Here is a 24152-nt window from a genome sequence, read left to right on the forward strand (position 1 = left end):
CATACTTCTGTATTTTGGTAGTTATGCTGTCAACATTTAACAAGATTTCTTCAACTTGGACTTGAAAGCATAAATAGTATAAACACTTTTAACAGTATGTCGTGCTGTGAAATACAGCCGACAGGATTACGCACCAAACACGAAGCAAGGCCAAAGCGCTGCATGGTGCAGGAGAACAACGGACTTCTTTCATTTAAGGTTTGTGATAAACCATCAAACTCATTCGTTAAAAGGACTCTATAGTAATATAAAGCGAATTTGTCTGGACATTATCATGCAAGAAAAGTTTATTTTTGGGACCGCGATCACCGCGTAATGATTTTTAAAGGTTGCATTACAAACATTTAACTGTCCCATGTGATCAGCCAGTGCGATTGGAAATCCATGCTCAATTATTGCCTCCGTAAATAAAACTTCGGGCGGGTGCGGGCGGATGGCGGGCGGGTGCGGTTCTGATCAAACGTTACATCGGGTGGATGGCGGATGGTTGAGGACTTTCTGACGCGGTTGCGGATGAAATAAATTGCCTATCCGCGCATCTCTAATATATATATATATATATATATATATATATATATATATATATATATATATATATATATATATATATATATAAATAAAAGAAATACTTGAATTTATACACACACATAACACTCATCTACTCATTGTTGAGTTAAGGGTGGAATTGTCCATCCTTGTTCTATTTGTCACTATTTTTCTAACCATGCTGAACGCCCTCTCTGATGATGCATTGCTGTGTGACACGCAAAAAGTGCTTTCATCAAATGCACTAGATGGCAGTATTGTCCTGTTTAAGAGTGTCACAACATTGCTGTTTACGGCAGACGAACTGCTTTACAGTAGACAAAAACGTGACTGCTGTTGTTGTGTGTTGTTACCGCGCTGGGAGGACGTTAATGAAACTGCCTAACAATAAACCCACATAAGAAACCAAGAACTCGCCCTCGATCATTCTACAGTTATAACGTCATTGGGCAGATACGCTGTTTATATTGTGTGCCTGAATTTCGGGAGATTTTCGGGAGAAAATTTGTCCCGGGAGGTTTTCGGGAGAGGCGCTGAATTTCGGGAGTCTCCCGGAAAATCCGGGAGGGTTGGCAAGTATGTTGTTGAACTTGATTACCAGTACAGTAATATTCATACCATGGTATTATTACAAAAGCCAAAACCAGTGTAGTTGTCACGTTGTGTAAATGGTAAATAAAAAGAGAATACAACAAATCCTTTTCAACTTATATTCAATTGAATAGACTGCAAAGACAAGATATTTCATGTTCACACTGAGAAACTTCCTTTTTTTTTGTACAAATAATCATTAACTTAGAATTTAATGGCAGCAACACATTGCAAACAAGTTGTCACAGGGGCATGTTCACCACTGTGTTACATGGCCTTTCCTTTTAACAACACTCAGTAAACGTTTGGGAACTGAGGAGACACATTTTTGAAGTGGAATTCTTTCCCATTCTTGCTTGATGTACAGCTTAAGTTGTTCAACAGTCCGGGGTCTCCGTTGTGGTATTTTATGCTTCATGTTGCGCCACACATTTTCAAAGGGAGACAGATCTGGTACCCGCACTCTTTTACTATGAAGCCACACTGTTGTAACATGTGGCTTGGCATTGTCTTGCTAAAATAAGCAGGGGCGTCCATGATAACGTTGCTTAGGTGGGGCGGTATAGCTCGGTTGGTAGAGCGACCGTGCCAGCAACTTGAGGGTTGCAGGTTCAATCCCCGCTTCCGCCATCCTAGTCACTGCCGTTGTGTCCTTGGGCAAGACACTTTACCCACCTGCTCCCAGTGCCACCCGCACTGGTTTAAATGTAACTTAGATATTGGGTTTCACTATGTAACGCGTTTTGAGTCACTAGAGAAAAGAGTTATATAAATATAATTCACTTCACTTCACATATGTTGCTCCAAAACCTGTATGTACCTTTCAGCATTAATGGTGCCTTTACAGATGTGTAAGTTACCCATACCTTGGGCACTAATACACCCCCACACCATCACAGATGCTTGCTTTCCTTTTCCTCTTTTGTCCGGAAGACACGACGTCCACAGTTTCCAAAAACAATTTGAAAAGTGGACTCGTCAGACCACCGAACACTTCTACACTTTGCATCAGTCCATCTTAGATGAGCTCGGGCCCAGCGTAGCCGGCGGCGTTTCTGGGTGTTGTTGATAAATGGCGTTCGCTTTGCATAGTAGAGTTTTAACTTGCACTTACAGATATATATATATATAACTGGGATTTATATAGCGCTTTTCTAAGTACCCAAAGTCGCTTTACATGTAGAACCCATCATTTGTTCACACCTGGTGGTGGTAAGCTACTTTCATAGCCACAGCTGCCCTGGGGTAGACTGACGGAAGCGTGGCTGCAATTTGCGCCAACGGCCCCTCCGACCACCACCTATCATTCAATTCACCGGTGTGAGTGGCACCGGGGGAAAAGGGTGAAGGACACAACGGAAGCGATTTTTTGATGGTAAGAGGCGGGGAGCGAACCTGCAACCCTCAGGTTTCTGACACGGTTGCTCTACCCACTACGCCATGCCGCCCCCAAGATGTAGCGACCAACTGTAGTTACTGACAGTGGTTTTCTGAATTGTTCCTGAGCCCATGTGGTGATATCCATTACACACTGATGTCACTTTTTGATGCAGTACCGCCTGAGGGATCGAAGGTCTGTAATATCATCGCTTACGTGCAGGGATTTCTACAGATTCTCTGAACATTTAGATGATATTACAGACCGTCGATGGTGAAATCCCCAAATTTCTTTGGTTGAGAAATGTTCTTAAACTGTTCGACAATTTGCTGACGCATTTGTTGACAAAGTGGTGAGCCTCGCCCCGTCCTTGTTTGTGAATGACTGAGCATTTCATGGAAGCTGCTTTTATACCCAATCATGGCACCCACCTGTTCCCAATTAGCCTGTTCACCTGTGGGATGTTCCAAATAAGTGTTTGATGAGCATTCCTCAACTTTATCAGGCTTTTTTTGCCACTTGTGCCAGCTTTTGTGACACATGTTGGAGGCATCAAATTCCAAATGAGCTAATATTTGCAAATTATAACAAAGTATTCCAGTTCTATTGTTAAATATCTTGTCTTTGCAGTCTATTCAATTGAATGTAGGTTGAAAAGGATTTGCTAATCACTGTATTCTGCTTTTATTTACCATTTACACCGTTTTGGGGTTTGTAAATACTCACTGGCAAGAACAGGGGTCTTCAGCAGGGGGTCGCAGGAACTGTAGAAGTGTCTTTAAACGTTTGGTTGTGCCTTTAAAATATATATTTTTTCTATATTCCCCCCACATTTTTTCAACAAATAAAGCTAAGCCTCCAATCCACCTGAGAACTCTCAGGTAAACAAGACCTTTAGGACACATTTCTATAAGTAAGGAGTGGGTCAGTCTGCGGGTCCTTGGCCTGGAGAACATTGAAGAGAACTTGTGGTATTATTTTGTTTGAAGTTTATTCCTGTATGTTGAAGTTTGTCTACCTTTTCAGGCCCTGCCAGAGACCACAGGCATCAAATTTCCAGATTTTAAATCTTCTGGAGTTACACTGCGGAGCCAGAGGGTGAGTACTGCTGCTCCACGTGTTTATTATTCCCTCTCAAATAGTATCAACGCTCTTGTTTCTGCTCTAAAACATGCAACTTATTGTCATTATGTAACACATGGCATGAGAAAATACTAACATACTAGAGATCCACCGATTATCGGCGCCAATATTTGGCATTTTGACATACAGTATATAGGTATCTCTTTTTTTTTATCCTTCTATTTACCTTCTTTTTCCTTTTATTTACATTTGATTTTCCCTTTACCTTGTTTTACCATCTTTTACCTATCTACCTTCTAATCACCATCTTTTAACATTTGTTTTACCTTCTATTTAACATGTTTTACCTTCTATTATCTATTATTTTTTTCTAATCACCTTTTTTTTTACCTTTGTTTACTTTCTTTTATCTTCTGTTGACCATCTTCTACCTTCTATTTCATTAGTTTTACATTATTTTACCTTTTATTTACCTTTTAATCATCTCGTTTTACCTATTTAGCTTATTTTCATTTTGCCTTTGATTTACCCTTTACCTTATTTTACATCCTTTGCTTTTTTTAACCTCTTATCTTTGATTTATAAATTTTTTTATACCTAATTTTACTTTTCATTTACATACTATTTTACCTGCTATTTAACCTGTTTTACCGTATTTTACCATTTATTTTCTTTCTTTCTTTTAGTTTATTTCGAACATGAACACACTTACCGTATTTTCCGCACCATAAGGCGCCCTGGGTTATAAGCCGCGCCTTCAATGAACGGCATATATCAAAACTTTGTCCACCTATAAGCCGCCCCGTGTTATAAGCCGCATCTAACTGCGCTAAAGGAATGTCAAAAAAACAGTCAGATAGGTCAGTCAAACTTTAATAATATATTAAAAACCAGCGTGATGTGGGCGCGCATGGAGTCGTATATCAACATGGACGGAGCTGCGTGAAAAAAGCCACCCGGCCTCTTCGTGTAAACTTACCTTAACCACTCGCTCATCTTTTCTTCATCCATCCATCCCTTCGAGTTAGCTTTTATGATGACGCCGGCTGGAAAGGTCTCTTTTGGCAAGGTCTTCCTTTTGAATATCACCATGGGTGGAAGTTTCTGGCCATTAGCATGGCAAGCTAGAACCACAGTGAAGGATGACTTCTCATTCCCTGTGGTGCGAATATTCACCGTACGTTCTCCCGTTGTATCCACAGTGCGGTTCACAGGAATATCAAAAGTCAGTGGAACCTCGTCCATGTTGATAATGTTCTCTGGCCGGATCTTTTTTTCAGCTATCTTGTTTTTACAATATGCACGGAAAGTAGCCAGCTTTTCTTGAAAGTCTTTAGGCAGTTGCTGTGAAATAGTAGTCCGTGTGCGGATGGAGAGATTGCGTCTTTTCATGAACCGGAAACCTGTCGCTTAGTAGGAGCCATTTTGTGGTCTTTACAGATGTAAACACACAAAGGAAATGAAACGTAATATCCGCGCGCTTCTTCTTCTTCTACGCGGCGGGTGGTTGCTTACAGTAGAAGAAGAAGCGCTTCCTCTTCTATGGGGGCGGGTGCTTACCTTGGCGGTTGCTTGCGTAGAAGAAGAAGCACTTCCTCTTCTACGGGGAAAAAAGATGGCGGCTGTTTACCGTAGTTGCGAGACCGAAACTTTATGAAAATGAATCTTAATATTAATCCATATATAAAGCGCACCGGGTTATAAGCCGCACTGTCAGCTTTTGAGTAAATTTGTGGTTTTTAGGTGCGGCTAATAGTGCAGAAAATACGGTACATCATAATACATCACACAATTTCATATCATTTCATTTTACATCATGCCCGAAAAGGAGTAGGAAGAAGCAAAGCTTATTTAATCCTACCCCTTTCCCACTTCAAAGCGTTTACAAATATATAGAATCATTTACTGACCTTTTTATATAATAAAATAACATCTATGAATTAGTATACAACAGTTTTGTAATATGTAATTAATTAATTAATTCAGTCATTATTAACATACTGAGATGAAGAATATGTTATTTTCAATAAGGTTGAAAGTATTTCTCATAATTCTTCTATTTTGTACTCTGTAAGCACTATTATTTTGAACAACCTCTTAAACTGGATCATATCAGTACAATTTCTAACTTCTTTACTTATTAATCCATTCCATAATTTAATTCCACATACTGATATGCTAAAAGTTCTAAGTGTTGTACGTGCATATAAATGTTTTAAATGATTTTTTCCTCTAAGGTTATATTTCTCCTCTTTAGTTGAGAAGAATTGTTGTACATTCTTTGGTAGCAGGTTATAGTTTGCTTTGTACATCATTTTAGCTGTTTGCAATTTTACCAAATCACCAAACTTTAATATTTCTGACTTAATAAATAAAGGGTTTGTGTGTTCTCTATATCCAACATTATGTATTATTCTAACTGATCTTTTTTTTGTATTTACCTTAGACCTTTTATTTGCCTTCAATTTATCTTATTTTATTTATTCACATTTGACATTTTATTTGCCTTATTTACCTTCTATCTATACCCTTTACATTATTTTATGATCTATTTAACTTGTTTTATCTTTGTTTACTTTCTATTTACCTTTTTTGTTACCTTTCTCTGCTTTCTTTTGACCTTCTTTTCAACCTTTTAGCTTTACTTTCTTTTACCTTCTAATTATCCTTTACCTTACGTCTAAACTGTATACTATTCATGTTTAGCCAACTTTTACTGCAAATGAGTTTCGGCACCAAATATCGGCAAAGGTGGGTAGTAACGCGCTACATTTACTCCGTTACATCTACTTGAGTAACTTTTGGGATAAATTGTACTTCTAAGAGTAGTTTTAATGCAACATACTTTTACTTTTACTTGAGTATATTTATAGAGAAGAAACGCTACTTTTACTCCGCTACTTTTATCTACATTCAGCTCGCTACTCGCTACTAATTTTTATCGATCTGTTAATGCACGCTTTGTTTGTTTTGGTCTGTCAGACAGACCTTCATAGTGCTTGCGTTTCAACAAATACAGTCACTGGTGACGTTCACTCCGTTCCACCAATCAGATGCAGTCACTGGTGACGTTGGACCAATCAAACAGAGCCAGGCGGTCACATGACCTGACTTAAACAAGTTGAAAAACTTATTGGGGTGTTACCATTTAGTGGTCAATTGTACGGAATATATACTGTACTGTGCAATCTACTAATAAAAGTTTCAATCAATCAATCAAAAGTGCGAAGGATAAAAGACCCTTTTTTATTTCAACCGTACATCCCGTCAAAAGCCTAAAGACTGACTGCACAGTTCCTGTCTTCACAATAAAAGTGCCGCTCCATCGCGCGTGCACTTTCAAAACAAGAGTCTCCGAAAGCCAGCGCCAACAAGCTAGCAAGCTACGGAGTTTGCCGCCAATGTATTTCTTGTAAAGTGTATAAAAACGAATATGGAAGCTGGACAAATAAGATGCCAAAAACCAACCACTTTCATGTGGTATTAGACAGAAAGGAGGAACTTTTTTTCTCCTCCATTTGAAAACGTGGACGCTATCAGCACTACTGTCTGATTACAATCAATGCAAGTCATCAGAATCAGGTAATACACCAACTTATATTCTTGTCTTTATGAAAGAAAGGATTCTATATGTGTTAAACATGCATGTATATTCATTAAAACACCTTTAACATGTAAACAAAAACGGCAAAATAAATAAATATAAATTATATACTTTATATATATATATATATGTGTATATATATATATATATATATATATATATGTATATATATATATACATGTGTGTATATATATATATATATATATATATATATATATATATATATATATATATATATATGTATATGTGTGTATATATATATATATGTGTATATATATATATATGTGTGTATGTATATATATATATATGTGTATGTGTGTGTATATATATATATATATATATATATATATATATATATATATATGATATGTGTGTGTATGTTACTCATCAGTTACTCAGTACTTGAGTAGTTTTTTCACAACATACTTTTTACTTTTACTCAAGTAAATATTTGGGTGACTACTCCTTACTTTTACTTGAGTAATAAATCTCTAAAGTAACAGTACTCTTACTTGAGTACAATTTCTGGCTACTCTACCCACCTCTGAATATCGGTTATCGGCCTCCTTAATTACGAATAGTCGTATCTGTATCGGCCTCGAACAAGCCATATCGGTCGATCTCTAAGAAATACGTACATACGACCAAAATGTATTTCTGTATGTAAGTGTTGTCATTTAGAAAGCAGGAGTGATGCAGACTTTTCAATATTTGATTTTGTCATCCCACTGAGCATCTCGAGAGTTTCATCATGACGTGACAGCGCAGCCAGAACGTTTGACTTCCACTTGCTCCGCCTCATTAACACGGCCATGATTAATTCTGCCGCGGACGTGCTCGTATTTGTCAGAGCCAGCAATGGGGTCCCTTATTCATCTCCAAGACTGATGAGCAGCCTCCGCTCTCTATGGGAAATGCATTAGGGCCAACTAAGGAGCGGACTTCCCCTGCAGCTAATCAGTCAGACAGAGCTCCGTGAAGAACCACGTCTGGATCTGGCCCGCTGAAGTGCATTTCATGCCAGTTAACAGTGCTTGTTTACCCACATGTCCGACCGGAAACTGCGTCCCTTGTCGCGCTCACTCTGTCTTTTCGTGGCATTGCAGATGAAACTGCCGAGCTCGGTGGGCCAGAAGAAGATCAAAGCAATTGAGCAGATCCTCGCCGAGCAAGGAGTGGGTGAGTGACACGCGTCATATGTAGATGTACCACAACACTCTTAATTATTGACCTTTTACTGGTATTGAGCACTTATGTACAAAACCCAAAGCCAGTGAAGTTGTCACGTTGTCCATCCATCTATTCTCTACCGCTTATTCCCTTTGGGGTCGCGGGGGGCGCTGGAGCCTATCTCAGCTACAATCGGGCGGAAGGCGGGGTACACCCTGGACAAGTCGCCAACTCATCGCAGGGCCAACACAGATAGACAGACAACATTCACACTCACATCCACACACTAGGGACCATTTAGTGTTGCCAATCAACCTACAATTCCCATATATTCCCATTAATTTCCATTCATTCCCATATATTCCCATAAATTCCCATCAATTCCCATATATTCCCATTTATTCCCATTAATTCCCATATATTCCCATATATTCCCATTATTTCCCATATATTCCCATTAATTCCCATATATTCCCATTAATTCCCATATATTCCCATAAATTCCCATATATCCCCATTAATTCCCATATAATTCCATTAGTTCCCATATATTCCCATATATCCCCATCAATTCCCATATATTCCCATTAATTTCCATTCATTCCCATATATTCCCATAAATTCCCATCAATTCCCATATATTCCCATTAATTCCCATATATTCCCATTAATTCCCATATATTCCCATATATCCCCATATATTCAAATTAATTCCCATATATTCCCATTAATTCCCATTAATTGACATATATTCCCAATAATTCCCATATATTCCCATTAATTCCCATTAATTCCCATATATTCCCATTAATTCCCATATATTCCCATTATTTCCCATGTATTCCCATTAATTCCCATATATTCCCATTAATTCCCATATATTCCCATAAATTCCCATATATCCCCATTAATTCCCATATAATTCCATTAGTTCCCATATATTCCCATTTATTCCCATATATCCCCATCAATTCCCATATATTCCCATTAATTTCCATTCATTCCCATATATTCCCATAAATTCCCATCAATTCCCATCAATTCCCATATATTCCCATTAATTCCCATATATTCCCATTAATTCCCATATATTCCCATTAATTCCCATATATTCCCATATATCCCCATATATTCAAATTAATTCCCATATATTCCCATTAATTCCCATTAATTGACATATATTCCCAATAATTCCCATATATTCCCATTAATTCCCATTAATTCCCATATATTCCCATTAATTCCCATATATTCCCATTATTTCCCATGTATTCCCATTAATTCCCATATATTCCCATTAATTCCCATATATTCCCATAAATTCCCATATATCCCCATTAATTCCCATATAATTCCATTAGTTCCCATATATTCCCATTTATTCCCATATATCCCCATCAATTCCCATATATTCCCATTAATTTCCATTCATTCCCATATATTCCCATAAATTCCCATCAATTCCCATCAATTCCCATATATTCCCATTAATTCCCATATATTCCCATTAATTCCCATATATCCCCATATATTCCAATTAATTCCAATATATTCCCATTAATTTCCATTAATTGACATATACTCCCAATAATTCCCATATATTCCCATTAATTCCCATTAATTCCCATATATTCCCATATATTCCCATTATTTCCCATATATTCCCATTAATTCCCATATATTCCCATTAATTCCCATATATTCCCATAAATTCCCATATATCCCCATTAATTCCCATATAATTCCATTAGTTCCCATATATTCCCATATATCCCCATCAATTCCTATATATTCCCATTAATTTCCATTCATTCCCATATATTCCCATAAATTCCCATCAATTCCCATATATTCCCATTAATTCCCATATATTCCCATATATTCCCATTAATTCCCATATATCCCCATATATTCCAATTAATTCCCATATATTCCCATTAATTCCCATTAATTGACATATATTCCCAATAATTCCCATATATTCCCATTAATTCCCATATATTCCCATTAATTCCCATATATTCCCATTAATTCCCATGGACGTTGTGCAACTTTGAATAATCTAAAAATGGTCAATATTTTCAAACATCTCGAGCTTAACTTCCCGCGGTAAATTTCCGGAAATTTCCACCCCTTTGCAACCCTACTTCCTACACAATCTCTGGTATATATTTGTATTTTTATATGTGTAAAAAAGCTCAACTTTTTCCAATGCTAATAGCATGCGAGCACATTTTGACATAGGAAAGGTAAACAAAGGAAACTAAGAAGATTGTAAAACATGTCTATTCATGACTTCCTGTCATGTGACTTCAGAGGAGTTCATCTATAGGCTTCAGCTGGTTCTAGGAACCCCAAACAAAGGTGTGTGTGTACCTGGTGGACAGGAACTCGATGAGTTTGTTGGTCTTCTCGTCCGTCTCGTTGGTCGTGTCCGTTGTGTAAATGGTAAATAAAAAGAGAATACAATGATTAGCAAATCCTTTTCAACTTGTATTCAATTGAATAGACTGCAAAGACAAGATATTTCATGTTCACACTGGAAAACTTTATTTTTTGCAAATATTAACTCATTTGGATTTTGATGCCTGCAACATGTTTCAAAAAAGCTGGCACAAAAGACTGAGGAAGTTGAGGAATGCTCATCAAACACTTATTTGGAACATCCCACAGGTGAACAGGCTAATTGGGAACAGGTGGGTGCCATGATTGGGTATGAAAGCAGCTTCCATGAAATGCTCAGTCATTCACAAACAAGGATGGGGCGAGGGTCACCGCTTTGTCAACAAATGCCTGAGCAAATTGTCCCAACAGTTTTAAGAACAACGTTTCTCAACGAGCTATTGCCAGGAATTTAGGGATTTCACCATCCACAGCCCGTAATATCATTAAAACGTTGCACATTAATGGGCAATGCCCGTGACCTTCGATCCTTCAGGCGTTACTGCATCAAAAAGCGACATCAGTGTGTAAAGGATATCACCACATGGGCTCAGGAACACTTCAGAAAACCACTGTCAGTAACTACAGTTGGTCGCTACATCTGTAAGTGCAAGTTAAAACTCTACTATGCAAAACCAAAACCATTTTATCAACAACACCCAGAAACGCCGCCGGCTTCGCTGGGCCCGAGCTCATCTAAGATGGACTGATGCAAAGTGGAAAAGGGTTCTGTGGTCTGACGAGTCCACATTTCAAATTGTTTTTGGGAACTGTGGCCGTTGTGTTCCTCCGGACCAAAGCCAATGCCAAGCCACATTCTGCACGTGTTACAACAGCGTGGCTTCATAGTAAAAGAGTGCGGGTACTAGACTGGCCTGCCTGTAGTCCAGACCTGTCTCCCATTGAAAATGTGTGGTGCAATATGAAGCCTAAAATACCACAACATAAGTAAGAATGGGAAATAATTCCACCTGAAAAGCTTCAAAAATGTGTCTCCTCAGTTCCCAAACGTTTACTGAGTGTTGTTAAAAGGAAAGGCCATGTAACACAGTGGTAAAAATGCCCCCTGTTGCTGCCATTAAATTCTAAGTTCATGATTATTTGGCAAAAAAAAAATTAGGTTTCTCAGTGTGAACATGAAATATCTTGTCTTTGCAGTCTATTCAATTGAATATAAGTTGAAAAGGATTTGTTGTATTCTCTTTTTATTTACCATTTACACAACGTGACAACTTCACTGCTTTTGGGTTTTGTAAATGCTCCAATAAACGCCTCTACTGATTTAATTGTCTCCAAAAACGAGAATGAATGCAGTTCTACCATATTTTCCGGACTATACAGTGCAAATTTTCAGGGGGGAAAAAACAGTTTTTCCATATATTAGCCGCACCTGATTATAAGTCGCAGATATACAGTACCGTATTTTCCGCACTATTAGCCGCACCTAAAAACCACAAATTTACTTAAAAGCTGACAGTGCGGCTTATAACCCGGTGCGCTTTATATATGGATTAATATTAAGATTCATTTTCATACAGTTTAGGTCTCGCAACTACGGTAAACAGCCGCCATCTTTTTTCCCCGTAGAAGAGGAAGCGCTTCTTCTTCTACGGCAAGCAACCGCCAAGGTAAGCACCCGCCCCCATAGAACAGGAAGCGCTCCTTCTTCTACTGTAAGCAACCACCCGCCCCCGTAGAAGAAGAAGAAGCGCGCGGATATTACGTTTCATTTCCTTTGTGTGTTTACATCTGTAAAGACCACAAAATGGCTCCTACTAAGCGACAGGTTTCCGGTTCATGAAAAGACGCAATCTCTCCATCCGCACACGGACTACTATTTCACAGCAACTGCCTAAAGACTTTCAAGAAAAGCTGGCTACTTTCCGTGCATATTGTAAAAACAAGATAGCTGAAAAAAAGATCCGGCCAGAGAACATTATCAACATGGACGAGGTTCCACTGACTTTTGATATTCCTGTGAACCGCACTGTGGATACAACGGGAGCACGTACGGTGAATATTCGCACCACAGGGAATGAGAAGTCATCCTTCACTGTGGTTCTAGCTTGCCATGCTAATGGCCAGAAACTTCCACCCATGGTGATATTCAAAAGGAAGACCTTGCCAAAAGAGACCTTTCCAGCCGGCGTCATCATAAAAGCTAACTCGAAGGGATGGATGGATGAAGAAAAGATGAGCGAGTGGTTAAGGGAAGTTTACGCGAAGAGGCCGGGTGGCTTTTTTCACGCAGCTCCGTCCATGTTGATATACGACTCCATGCGCGCCCACATCACGCTGGTTTTTAATATATTATTAAAGTTTGACTGACCTATCTGACTGTTTTTTTGACATTCCCTTTAGCGCAGTTAGATGCGGCTTATAACACGGGGCGGCTTATAGGTGAACAAAGTTTTGAAATATGCCGTTCATTGAAGGCGCGGCTTATAACCCAGGGCGGCTTATGGTGCGGAAAATACGGGTATGTTGTGAAATGAGTTATTTACACAGAAATATTTTATAAATGTTTATTTACATACTTAAATCAAACTCAGGATATATGTCCCTGGACATATGAGGACTTTGAATATGACCAATGTATGATCCTGTAACTACTTGGTATCGGATCCATACCTAAATGTGTGGTATCATCCAAAAATAATGTTAAGTATCCAACAACGGTAGAATAAGTGATTATTACATTTTAACAGAAGTGTAGATAGAACATGTTAAAACAGAAAATAAGCAGATATTAACAGTAAATGAACAAGTGCATTAATAATCAATTTTTACAGTTTGTCCGCTCATAATGTGTACAAAATAATAGGTGTATAAATGACACAATATGTTACTGCATACGTCAGCAGACTAATTAGGAGTCTTTGTGTGTTTACTTACTACTAAAAGACAAGTTGTCTAGTATGTTCTAGGGATGTCGCGATCCGATATTTGGATCGGATCGGCCGCCGATATTTGCAAAAAAATGCGTATCGGCAAGGCATGGGAAAATGCCGATCCAGTTAAAAAAAAACTCTGCTCCGTGTTTTCCAACGCACCTATTTAAATAATAAATAATAATCCCTATAATTTCCGTTCCGCATTTTCCAGCACACCTTCAACACATCCACAGGTCTGTGGATTCTCACGCAGTTGCTTTTAGCTGCTGGCATTACACGACAGGCTCTTCTCACTCTTTCCTGTGTCTCCCTCTCACAGACAGCAAGCGCACCTTCTTACACACGTCACATACTGTCACGACACACGTCACATACTGTCACCTCATACGTCACATACTGTCACATCATACGTCACATACGTATAAACCCTCCCCGAGCAGAGAGGTAGCAGCATGGCTAACGTTAGCTGTGATGCTAGCGCAGCCGTGTGACCAACGTTCTCTCTAAGGTGCGCGCTTGTGCAATTGCGTCCTCTGCGCATAGCAATTATATGCCACGCACAAAATCAAATAAAAAAATAAGCGCATAACAATTTTCGACACACCGACACGACAGAGAAAACAGTTTTCGTCATCATTGTTCAAATATTGTGACGTCTGTCGAGACGCTTATCTCCATTCGGTGCCACACGTCCACACCATCAAAATGCCGAGGCAAAAATGTCCACATCAACACCGTATGAAAAAAATAGTGATTTATTTTAGTTGTGATTTCCTTCTCTGCATGAAAGTTTAAAAGTAGCATATATTAATGCAGTATGAAGAAGAATGTTTTAATGTAGACATGCAAGCCTTGAAAGAAAAATTTGAAAATCAAGACTACATTTCCTGCAAATGGGTGCATTTCTACGCTATATTTTAACTTTAGATTTATTCTCATATCAAACTCTTTTGGCTGTCTTTTTGACACTTACCCTCCACACCCTGGATTATAAATAATGTAAATAATTCAATGTGATTATCTTGTGTGATGACTGTATTATGATGATAGTATATATCTGATAGTATATATCTGTATCATGAATCAATTTAAGTGGACCCCGACTTAAACAAGTTGAAAAACTTATTGGGGTGTTACCATTTAGTGGTCAATTGTACAGAATATGTACTTCACTGTGCAACCTACTAATAAAAGTCTCAATCAATCAATCAAAACACATAGAATCATCATACTGCTGTGATTATATGCATCAAGTGTTCATTCAAGGCTAAGGCAAAATATCGAGATATATATCGTGTATCACAATATGGCCTTAAAATATGGCAATATTAAAAAAAGGCCATATCGCCCAGCCCTAGTTCAATGATGCCATTTCTGTTTGTCATGTATAATTTTGTCTATTTTGTGTTTATCCTTGAATAAACAGGTCAGTTTCTTGTTACCAACCATTGTGTATTATTCAAACTCCCCTAATTCAGCTGGCTAGTTGTTATCAAGAGTACTAAAACCCCTTTCAACATGATTCTGACAACTAAGTAGGCTAAATAACTTTAAACTTCAATACATGCTCGGATAGGCCAGTATCGGTCAGTATCGGTATCGGATCGGAAGTGCAAAAACAATATCGGTATCGGATCGGAAGTGCAAAAACCTGGATCGGGACATCCCTAGTATGTTCACTACTTTATTTAAGGACACAATTACAATAATAAACATATGTTTCATGTACACTAAGATTTTTTTGTTCAAATAAAGACAATAATGAAATTTTTTTGTGGTGCCCTTTTATTTAGAAAAGTGCCGCAAACTATCGAAATACATTTTGGTACCGGTACCAAAATATTGTTACCCTAGTTCAAAGCGTAGAAAAAAGTATAGTCCATTTTCTTTGAGAGCCACGTTTTTTTCCCTTACTTATTAGGGTAAAAAAATATAGTTGTTAGTGTTGAAATGATTGTCATTTTTTTTGGCACAGACCTCAACCCGATGCCCACAGAAGAGATCGTGCAGATGTTCAACGAGCTGCGCAGCGACCTGGTGCTGCTCTACGAGCTGAAGCAGGCCCACAGCAACTGCGAGTACGAGCAGCAGATGCTGCGTCACCGCTACGAAGCCCTGCTGAAGGCCGGCGGCGGCGGCGGGATGACCACGGCTTTGCCGCAGGCCGGCGACGGCGGCACCAACAGCACGACGGCGTCCACTCCGCTGGGTGAGGCGTGGCCCAACACGGATGACATCAAGGTGGAGGCAAAGGAGCAGATCATCGACGTGGTGGGAGCGCCCCTGACCCCCAACTCGGTGAGTCACTGGTTCTGTCACCAGGGATGGGTACCGGATCCGGTACTTCTTTGGCTCCATTTCACCTCAAATCCAAGGGCGCCATGTTTCATTGCCTGGGTTGCATTTTTCATCCGATTCAAACCATTCCACCTTCAACATATTCCACTCATCCTGCACATTCAAACTATAATATTTCCAAGTTCAAAAAAATTCCAGGAATTCCCGTTTTTTTCACCTTTTTTTCTGTCGACTACTTCCACATTTTTCAACCCATTTGAACCGTTCCACCATCAAATCATTCCTCTTAATCAGGACAAAAAAACCAAGTTGTTTTTTGAACTAGAAACATTTCCGGTTTCAGAACATTCAACATTTTTTATCATTTTCCAAAAATTCCGTCTTTTCCATAAATTCTGAAATTTCCATGAAATTCCCATTGAAAAGAATGGGACATTTTCCAAAGTTCCACTACTCTGCATCCAATTCTCACGGTTCCAATTTCATTGCATGCTCCCTTTCAACAATTATATAAAAAAATTCTCAGATTTCCGAGAATTCCCAGTTTTTAGGGACATTTTCTCCATTCAAAATGAATGATCCATTTTTCAAACTTCCACAAATTCCCACATTTTTCGTCCCATTCAAACCATTCCACCTTCAACATATTCCACTCATCCTGCACATTCAAACTATAATATATCCAAGTTAAAAAAAATTCCAGGAATTCCCGTTTTTTCACCTTTTTTTTCTGTCGACTACTTCCACATTTTTCAACCCATTTCAACCGTTCCACCATCAAATCATTCCTCTTAATCAGGACAAAAAAAACAAGTTGTTTTTTGAACTAGAAAAATTCTCGGTTTTCTTGAAATTCCAGGAATTCCGTAATACCATTTTTCAATTAAAAATGTTACTACTTTAACATTTCTGGACTGATTAAAAAAATTCCAGCACCAACCATTCAGAACATTTTTTAGCATTTTCCAAAAAAATTTGTCTTTTCCCGAAATTCTCAAATTTCCATGAAATTCCCATTGAAAAGAATGGGACATTTTCCAAAGTTCCACTACTCATATAGTTTTCATCCAATTCTCACGGTTCCAATTTCATTGCATGCTCCCTTTCAACAATTACCGTATTTTCCGCACTATAAGGCGCACCTAAAAACCACAAATTTTCTCAAAAGCTAACAGTGCGCCTTATAACCCGGTGCGCTTTATTACGATTCATTTTCATAAAGTTTAGGTCTCGCAACTACGGTAAACAGCCGCCATCTTTTTTCCCCGTAGAAGAAGCGCGCGGTGCATGCTGGGATATGTGACGTTTCATTTCCATTTGTGTGTTTATGTAAAGACCCCAAATGGCTCCTATTAAGTGTGTTGTCTGTCTAATTATAAATAATGCAGACGAGGCGTGTTAACCGAGTTCTCAACGTTTACTCACAGCGTGCTCATAACCACATTCTAACTCCCAGCATACAACGCTTCTCAGGGCTACCGCGCATGCTCATAACTATCGTTGCATGCTGGGTAGTGTAGTTGTTATATTTGCTAGCTCATAACAGCACATTGAGAGACACGCTTACGCGCTTAATTCAATACTCGCCGTCATTCCGGGTGGATTGACAAAAGACCTCCAGCCGCTAGATATTGGTGTCAACAGGGCATTCGAAGCTAGACTGCTAACTGCGTGGGAACTTCTCAGGGCTACCGCGCATGCTCGTAACTATTGTTGCATGCTGGGTAGTGTAGTTGTTATATTTGCTAGCTCATAACAGCACATTGAGAGACACGCTGACGCGCTTAATTCAATACTCGCCGTCATTCCGGGTGGATTGACAAAAGACCTCCAGCCGCTAGATATTGGTGTCAACAGGGCATTCGAAGCTAGACTGCTAACTGCGTGGGAACAATGGAAGACAGAAGGCGAACACACCTTCACTAAGACGAGGAGGCAGCGCCAGACGACGCCAACATCTGCCAGTGGATCGTAAATTTGCCCAACTTTTCACTTCGGACACCGAAGACGAAGGATTTACGAATGAAGAATAACTTCAGAAAGTAAGCGCTATGTTTATTTTGTGTGTTGTGACATTAACGTTCGAGCAACATTATGTTGCTATTGCTCTGCACTATTTTGAATTTTACTATGTTTGTGATTGCACATTTGCGTACATTTTGGGAGTGAACAGAGTTGTTAGAACGCTGGTTTTTAATATATTATTAAAGTTTGACTGACCTATCTGACTGTTTTTTTGACATTCCCTTTAGCGCAGCGTAGGCGCGGCTTATAGTCCGGGGCGGCTTATTGGTGGACAAAATTATGAAATATGTAATTCATAGAAGGTGCGGCTAATAATACGGTGCGCCTTATAGTGCGGAAAATACGGTATATAAAAAAATTCCCGGATTTCCGAGAATTCACAGTTTTTAGGGACATTTTCTCCATTCAAAATGAATGATCCATTTTTCAAACTTCCACAAATTCCCACATTTTTCATCCGATTCAAACCATTCCACCTTCAACATATTCCACTCATCCTCCACATTCAAACTATAATATTTCCAAGTTAAAAAAAAATTCCAGGAATTCCCGTTTTTTCACCCTTTTTTCTGTCAACTACTCCTTCCACATTTTTCAATCCATTTGAACCGTTCCACCGTCAAATCATTCCTCTTAATCAGGACAAAAAAAACAAGTTGTTTTTTGAACTAGAAAAATTCCCGGTTTTCTTGAAATTCCAGGAATTCCGTAATACTATTTCTCAATTAGAAATGTTACTATTTCAACATTTCTCGACTGCTTTGAAAAATTCCAACACCAACCATTTAGAACATTCAACATTTTTTGTAATTTTCCCCAAAATTTCGTCTTTTCCCGAAATTCTCACATTTCCATGAAATTCCCATTGAAAAGAATGGGTCATTTTCCAAAGTTCCACTACTCATATAGTTTTCATCCAATTCTCACGGTTCTAATTTCATTTCATGCTCCCTTTCAACAATTATATAAAAAAATTCCCGGATTTCCGAGAATTCACAGTTTTTAGGGACATTTTCTCCATTCAAAATGAATGATCCATTTTTCAAACTTCCACAAATTCCCACATTTGTCATCCCATTCAAACCATTCCACCTTCAACATATTCCACTCATCCTCCACATTCAAACTATAGTATTTCCAAGTTAAAAAAAAATTCCAGGAATTCACATTTTTTCACCCTTTTTTCTGTCGACTACTCCTCCCACATTTTTCAACCCATTTGAACCGTTCCACCGTCAAATCATTCCTCTTAATCAGGACAAAAAAACCAAGTTGTTTTTTAAACTAGAAAAATTCCCGGTTTTCTTGAAATTCCAGGAATTCCGTAATACCATTTTTCAATTAAAAATGTTATTACTTCAACATTTCTGGACTGATGTGAAAAATTCCAACACCAACCATTCAGAACATTCAACATTTTTTAGCATTTTCCCAAAAATTCCGTCTTTTCCCGAAATTCTCCAATTTCCATGAAATTCCCATTGAAAAGAATGGGACATTTTCCAAAGTTCCACTACTCATATAGTTTTCATCCAATTCTTACGGTTCCAATTTCATTTCATGCTCCCTTTCAACAAGTACCGTATATAAAAAAAATTCCCGGATTTCCGAGAATTCACAGTTTTTAGGGACATTTTCTCCATTCAAAATGAATGATCCATTTTTCAAACTTCCACAAATTCCCACATTTTTCAAACCATTCCACCTTCAACATATTCCACTCATCCTGCACATTCAAACTATAGTATTTCCAAGTTTTAAAAAAATTCCAGGAATTCCCATTTTTTCACCCTTTTTTCTGTCGACTACTTCCACATTTTTCAACCCATTTCAACCGTTCCACCATCAAATCATTCCTCTTAATCAGGACAAAAAAAACAAGTTGTTTTTTGAACTAGAAACATTTCCGGTTTTCTTGAAATTCCAGGAATTCCGTAATACCATTTTTCAATTAAAAATGTTACTACTTCAACATTTATGGACTGATTTGAAAAATTCCAGCAACAACCATTCAGAACATTCAAACATTTTTCAGCATTTTCCAAAAAATTCTGTCTTTTCCCAAATTTCTGAAATGTCCATGAAATTCCCATTGAAAAGAATGGGACATTTTCCAAAGTTCCACTACTCATATAGTTTTCATCCAATTCTCACAGTTCCAATTTCATTGCATGCTCCCTTTCAACAATTATATAAAAAAATTCCCGGATTTCCGAGAATTCCCAGTTTTTAGGGACATTTTCTCCATTCAAAATGAATGATCCATTTTTCAAACTTCCACAAATTCCCACATTTTTCTTCCCATTCAAACCATTCCACTTTCAACATATTCCACTCATCCTCCACATTCAAATTATAATATTTCCAAGTTAAAAAGAATTCCAGGAATTCCCGTTTTTTCACCCTTTTTTCTGTCGACTACTCCTTCCACATTTTTCAACCCATTTCAACCGTTCCACCATCAAATCATTCCTCTTAATCAGGACAAAAAAAACAAGTTGTTTTTTTAACTAGAAACATTTCCGGTTTTCTTGAAATTCCAGGAATTCCGTAATACCATTTCTCAATTAGAAATGTTACTATTTCAACATTTCTCGACTGATTTGAAAAATTCCAGCACCAACCATTCAGAACATTCAACATTTTTTATAATTTTCCCAAAAATTCCGTCTTTTCCCGAAATTCTCAAATTTCCATGAAATTCCCATTGAAAAGAATGGGACATTTTCCAAAGTTCCACTACTCATATAGTTTTCATCCAATTCTCACGGTTCCAATTTCATTGCATGCTCCCTTTCAACAATTATATAAATAAAATCCCGGATTTCCGAGAATTCCCAGTTTTTAGGGACATTTTCTCCATTCAAAATGAATGATCCATTTTTCAAACTTCCACAAATTCCCACATTTTTCATCCGATTCAAACCATTCCACCTTCAACATATTCCACTCATCCTCCACATTCAAACTATAGTATTTCCAAGTTTTAAAAAAATTCCAGGAATTCCCGTTTTTTCACACTTTTTTCTGTCTACTACTCCTTCCACATTTTTCAACCCGTTTCAACCGTTCCACCGTCAAATCATTCCTCTTAATCAGGACAAAAAAACCAAGTTGTTTTTTGAACTAGAAAAATTCCCGATTTTCTTGAAATTCCAGGAATTACGTAATACCATTTTTCAATTAAAAATGTTATTACTTCAACATTTCTGGACTGATTTGAAAAATTCCAACACCAACCATTCAGAACATTCAACATTTTTTATAATTTTCCCAAAAATTCCGTCTTTTCCCGAAATTCTCAAACTTCCATGAAATTCACATTGAAAAGAATAGGACATTTTCCAAAGTTCCACTACTCATATAGTTTTCATCCAATTCTCACGGTTCCAATTTCATTGCATGCTCCCTTTCAACAATTATATAAAAAAATTCCCGGATTTCCGAGAATTCACAGTTTTTAGGGACATTTTCTCCATTCAAAATGAATGATGCATTTTTTTAACTTCCACAAATTCCCACATTTTTCATCCCATTCAAACCATTCCACCTTCAACATATTCCACTCATCCTCCACATTCAAACTATAATATTTCCAAGTTAAATTTTTTTTCCAGGAATTCCCATTTTTTCACCCTTTTTTCTGTCGACTACTCCTTCCACATTTTTCAACCCATTTCAACCGTTCCACCGTCAAATCATTCCTCTTAATCAGGACAAAAAAACCAAATTGTTTTTTGAACTAGAAAAATTCCCGGTTTTCTTGAAATTCCAGGAATTCCGTAATACCATTTTTCAATTAAAAATGTTACTACTTCAATATTACTGGACTGATTTCAAAAATTCCAGCACCAACCATTCAGAACATTCAAACATTTTTTAGCATTTTCCAAAAAATTCCGTCTTTTCCCAAATTTCTGAAATGTCCATGAAATTCCCATTGAAAAGAATGAGACATTTTCAAAAGTTCCACTACTCATATAGTTTTCATCCAATTCTCACGGTTCCAATTTCATTGCATGCTCCCTTTCAACAATTATATAAAAAAATTCCCGGATTTCCGAGAATTCACAGTTTTTAGGGACATTTTCTCCATTCAAAATGAATGATCCTTTTTTCAAACTTCCACAAATTCCCACATTTTTGAACCGATTCAAACCATTCCACCTTCAACATATTCCACTCATCCTCCACATTCAAACTATAGTATTTCCAAGTTTTAAAAAAATTCCAGGAATTCCCATTTTTTCACCCTTTTTTCTGTCGACTACTCCTTCCACATTTTTCAACCCATTTCAACCGTTCCACCATCAAATCATTCCTCTTAATCAGGACAAAAAAAACAAGTTGTTTTTTGAACTAGAAACATTTCCGGTTTTCTTGAAATTCCAGGAATTTCGTAATGCCATTTCTCAATTAGAAATGTTACTATTTTAATATTTCTGGACCGATTTGAAAAATTCCAGCACCAACCATTCAGAACATTTAAATTTTTTTTATAATTTTCCCCAAAATTCCGTCTTTTCCCGAAATTCTCCAATTTCCATGAAATTCCCATTGAAAAGAATGGGACATTTTCCAAAGTTCCACAAATTCACAGTTTTTAGGGACATTTTCTCCATTCAAAATGAATGATCCATTTTTCAAACTTCCACAAATTCCCACATTTTTTAACCGATTCAAACCAATTTACCTTCAACACATACAACTCATCCTGGAAATTCAAACAAGCATTTTTCCGTGTTCAACACAAAGTAAAGTGATTTTTGTTGGAGTTAATTGGTTTTGGGCGTGACTGTGGTAAATGAATTTATGCGAAATAGAAAAAAAAAAAAAAAAAAAAAAAAAAAAAAATTATTTATTTGATTCATTGTAATTTATTAATTGAATAAAAAAATATTGTCCAAAAAAAAAATAAAAAAAAAATAAATAAATGATAAATCATTTATTTGATTAATTTTAATTTATTAATTGAATAAAAAATTATTGTCCAAAAATAAATAAAAAATAAATAAATAAAATAAATGATAAATCATTTATTTGATTAATTTTAATTTATTAATTGAATAAAAAATGATTGTCCAAAAAATAGAATCCGGTCCCCGGGCCTTGAGTTAGACCACCTGCGTTTTAGCTGATCAGAAGCCAGAGGTGGGGGAACTGGGACTGGCACGTGTTGCAGTGTGCACTGCGAGTGAAGTGGACTTACTCCCAGTCCAACCTTGACCAGATTGTGTCATTTATCACCTTCCAGCGCAAGCGCAGAGAATCAGCATCCAGCTCTTCCTCGGTGAAGAAGGTGAAGAAGCCCTGATGAGGACTGATGCAAGGTGTGGGAGGGCCAAGGAAATGTGAGGCCTGAACAGGAGCGACACGGCACAGGCGTCTCACACACACACACACACACACACACACACACACACACACACACACACACACACACAACTTCTCCGCCGCTAATGGCAACTAGCAGACCGCCCAGCCCGCTCACCACGGTGGGGACAAAAGGCGACGACTGAGTGACATTTCATTCCATTACCGCTCTTCTCCCGGCTCCGGCCAATGTTGGCCGTTAGATGAGGCCACATCAAGTGCGAATTGCTAATGGCGACGCGGGGGAAGAAGATGGGCACGGCGCAAGTAATTGAAATGAATTGGAAGGAAAGCGGCGTCTCCAGGAGCGGGAAGATTATAATCCACCACGCTCCTGAGGGAAGTTTTTTTTGTTGCCTAATAATGTTGTTTAGTCCATCTGCGTCAGGTCACATGACCACGTTTCAATAAACCTGCCTTTGTTTAACATCCCACAATAGCACTGTCACTTTTTATTTGAAGGTAGAATCACGACTCCCTCGCCTTATGTGTCAAGCTACTAAAGACTTCATTACTATGATAATTAAGCAGCCGTCAGTGTTGCTTGGCACCATCGTGGGAACGTAATTACTCCCCCCCCCCCCCACCCCGATAATTCTGCTAATTGCGTGTCAATGATGTCGTTGAGCCTATGTTGACATTATTTCTATGCAAATTACAAACGTCTTGACCCAGAAGAAGAGGTCAACTGTGAATACAGTTCCAATCAGACGTTTACGTACGCTCATGGTGGGAAAAAACGCCATAT

At 37.9% G+C, this 24152-nt stretch overlaps 1 protein-coding gene across 1 annotated transcript in view; it reads left to right on the forward strand.

Moving 5' to 3' along the window:
- The window catches only part of dmap1 (DNA methyltransferase 1 associated protein 1), a 37689-nt gene extending 13848 nt beyond the window's left edge, over positions 1-23841 (forward strand). The window contains exons 7-10 of the mRNA XM_061976200.2: positions 3542-3613; positions 8309-8381; positions 15684-16006; positions 23286-23841. Coding sequence (XP_061832184.2) covers positions 3542-3613; positions 8309-8381; positions 15684-16006; positions 23286-23345 — 528 coding nt within the window. The 3' untranslated portion in view covers positions 23346-23841. The remainder of the gene's footprint in view (positions 1-3541; positions 3614-8308; positions 8382-15683; positions 16007-23285) is intronic.
- The last annotated feature ends 311 nt before the right edge of the window (positions 23842-24152 follow it).

The sequence above is a fragment of the Nerophis lumbriciformis genome, linkage group LG14, assembly GCF_033978685.3.
Source record: "Nerophis lumbriciformis linkage group LG14, RoL_Nlum_v2.1, whole genome shotgun sequence".
Taxonomy (NCBI): Eukaryota; Metazoa; Chordata; class Actinopteri; order Syngnathiformes; family Syngnathidae; genus Nerophis; species Nerophis lumbriciformis.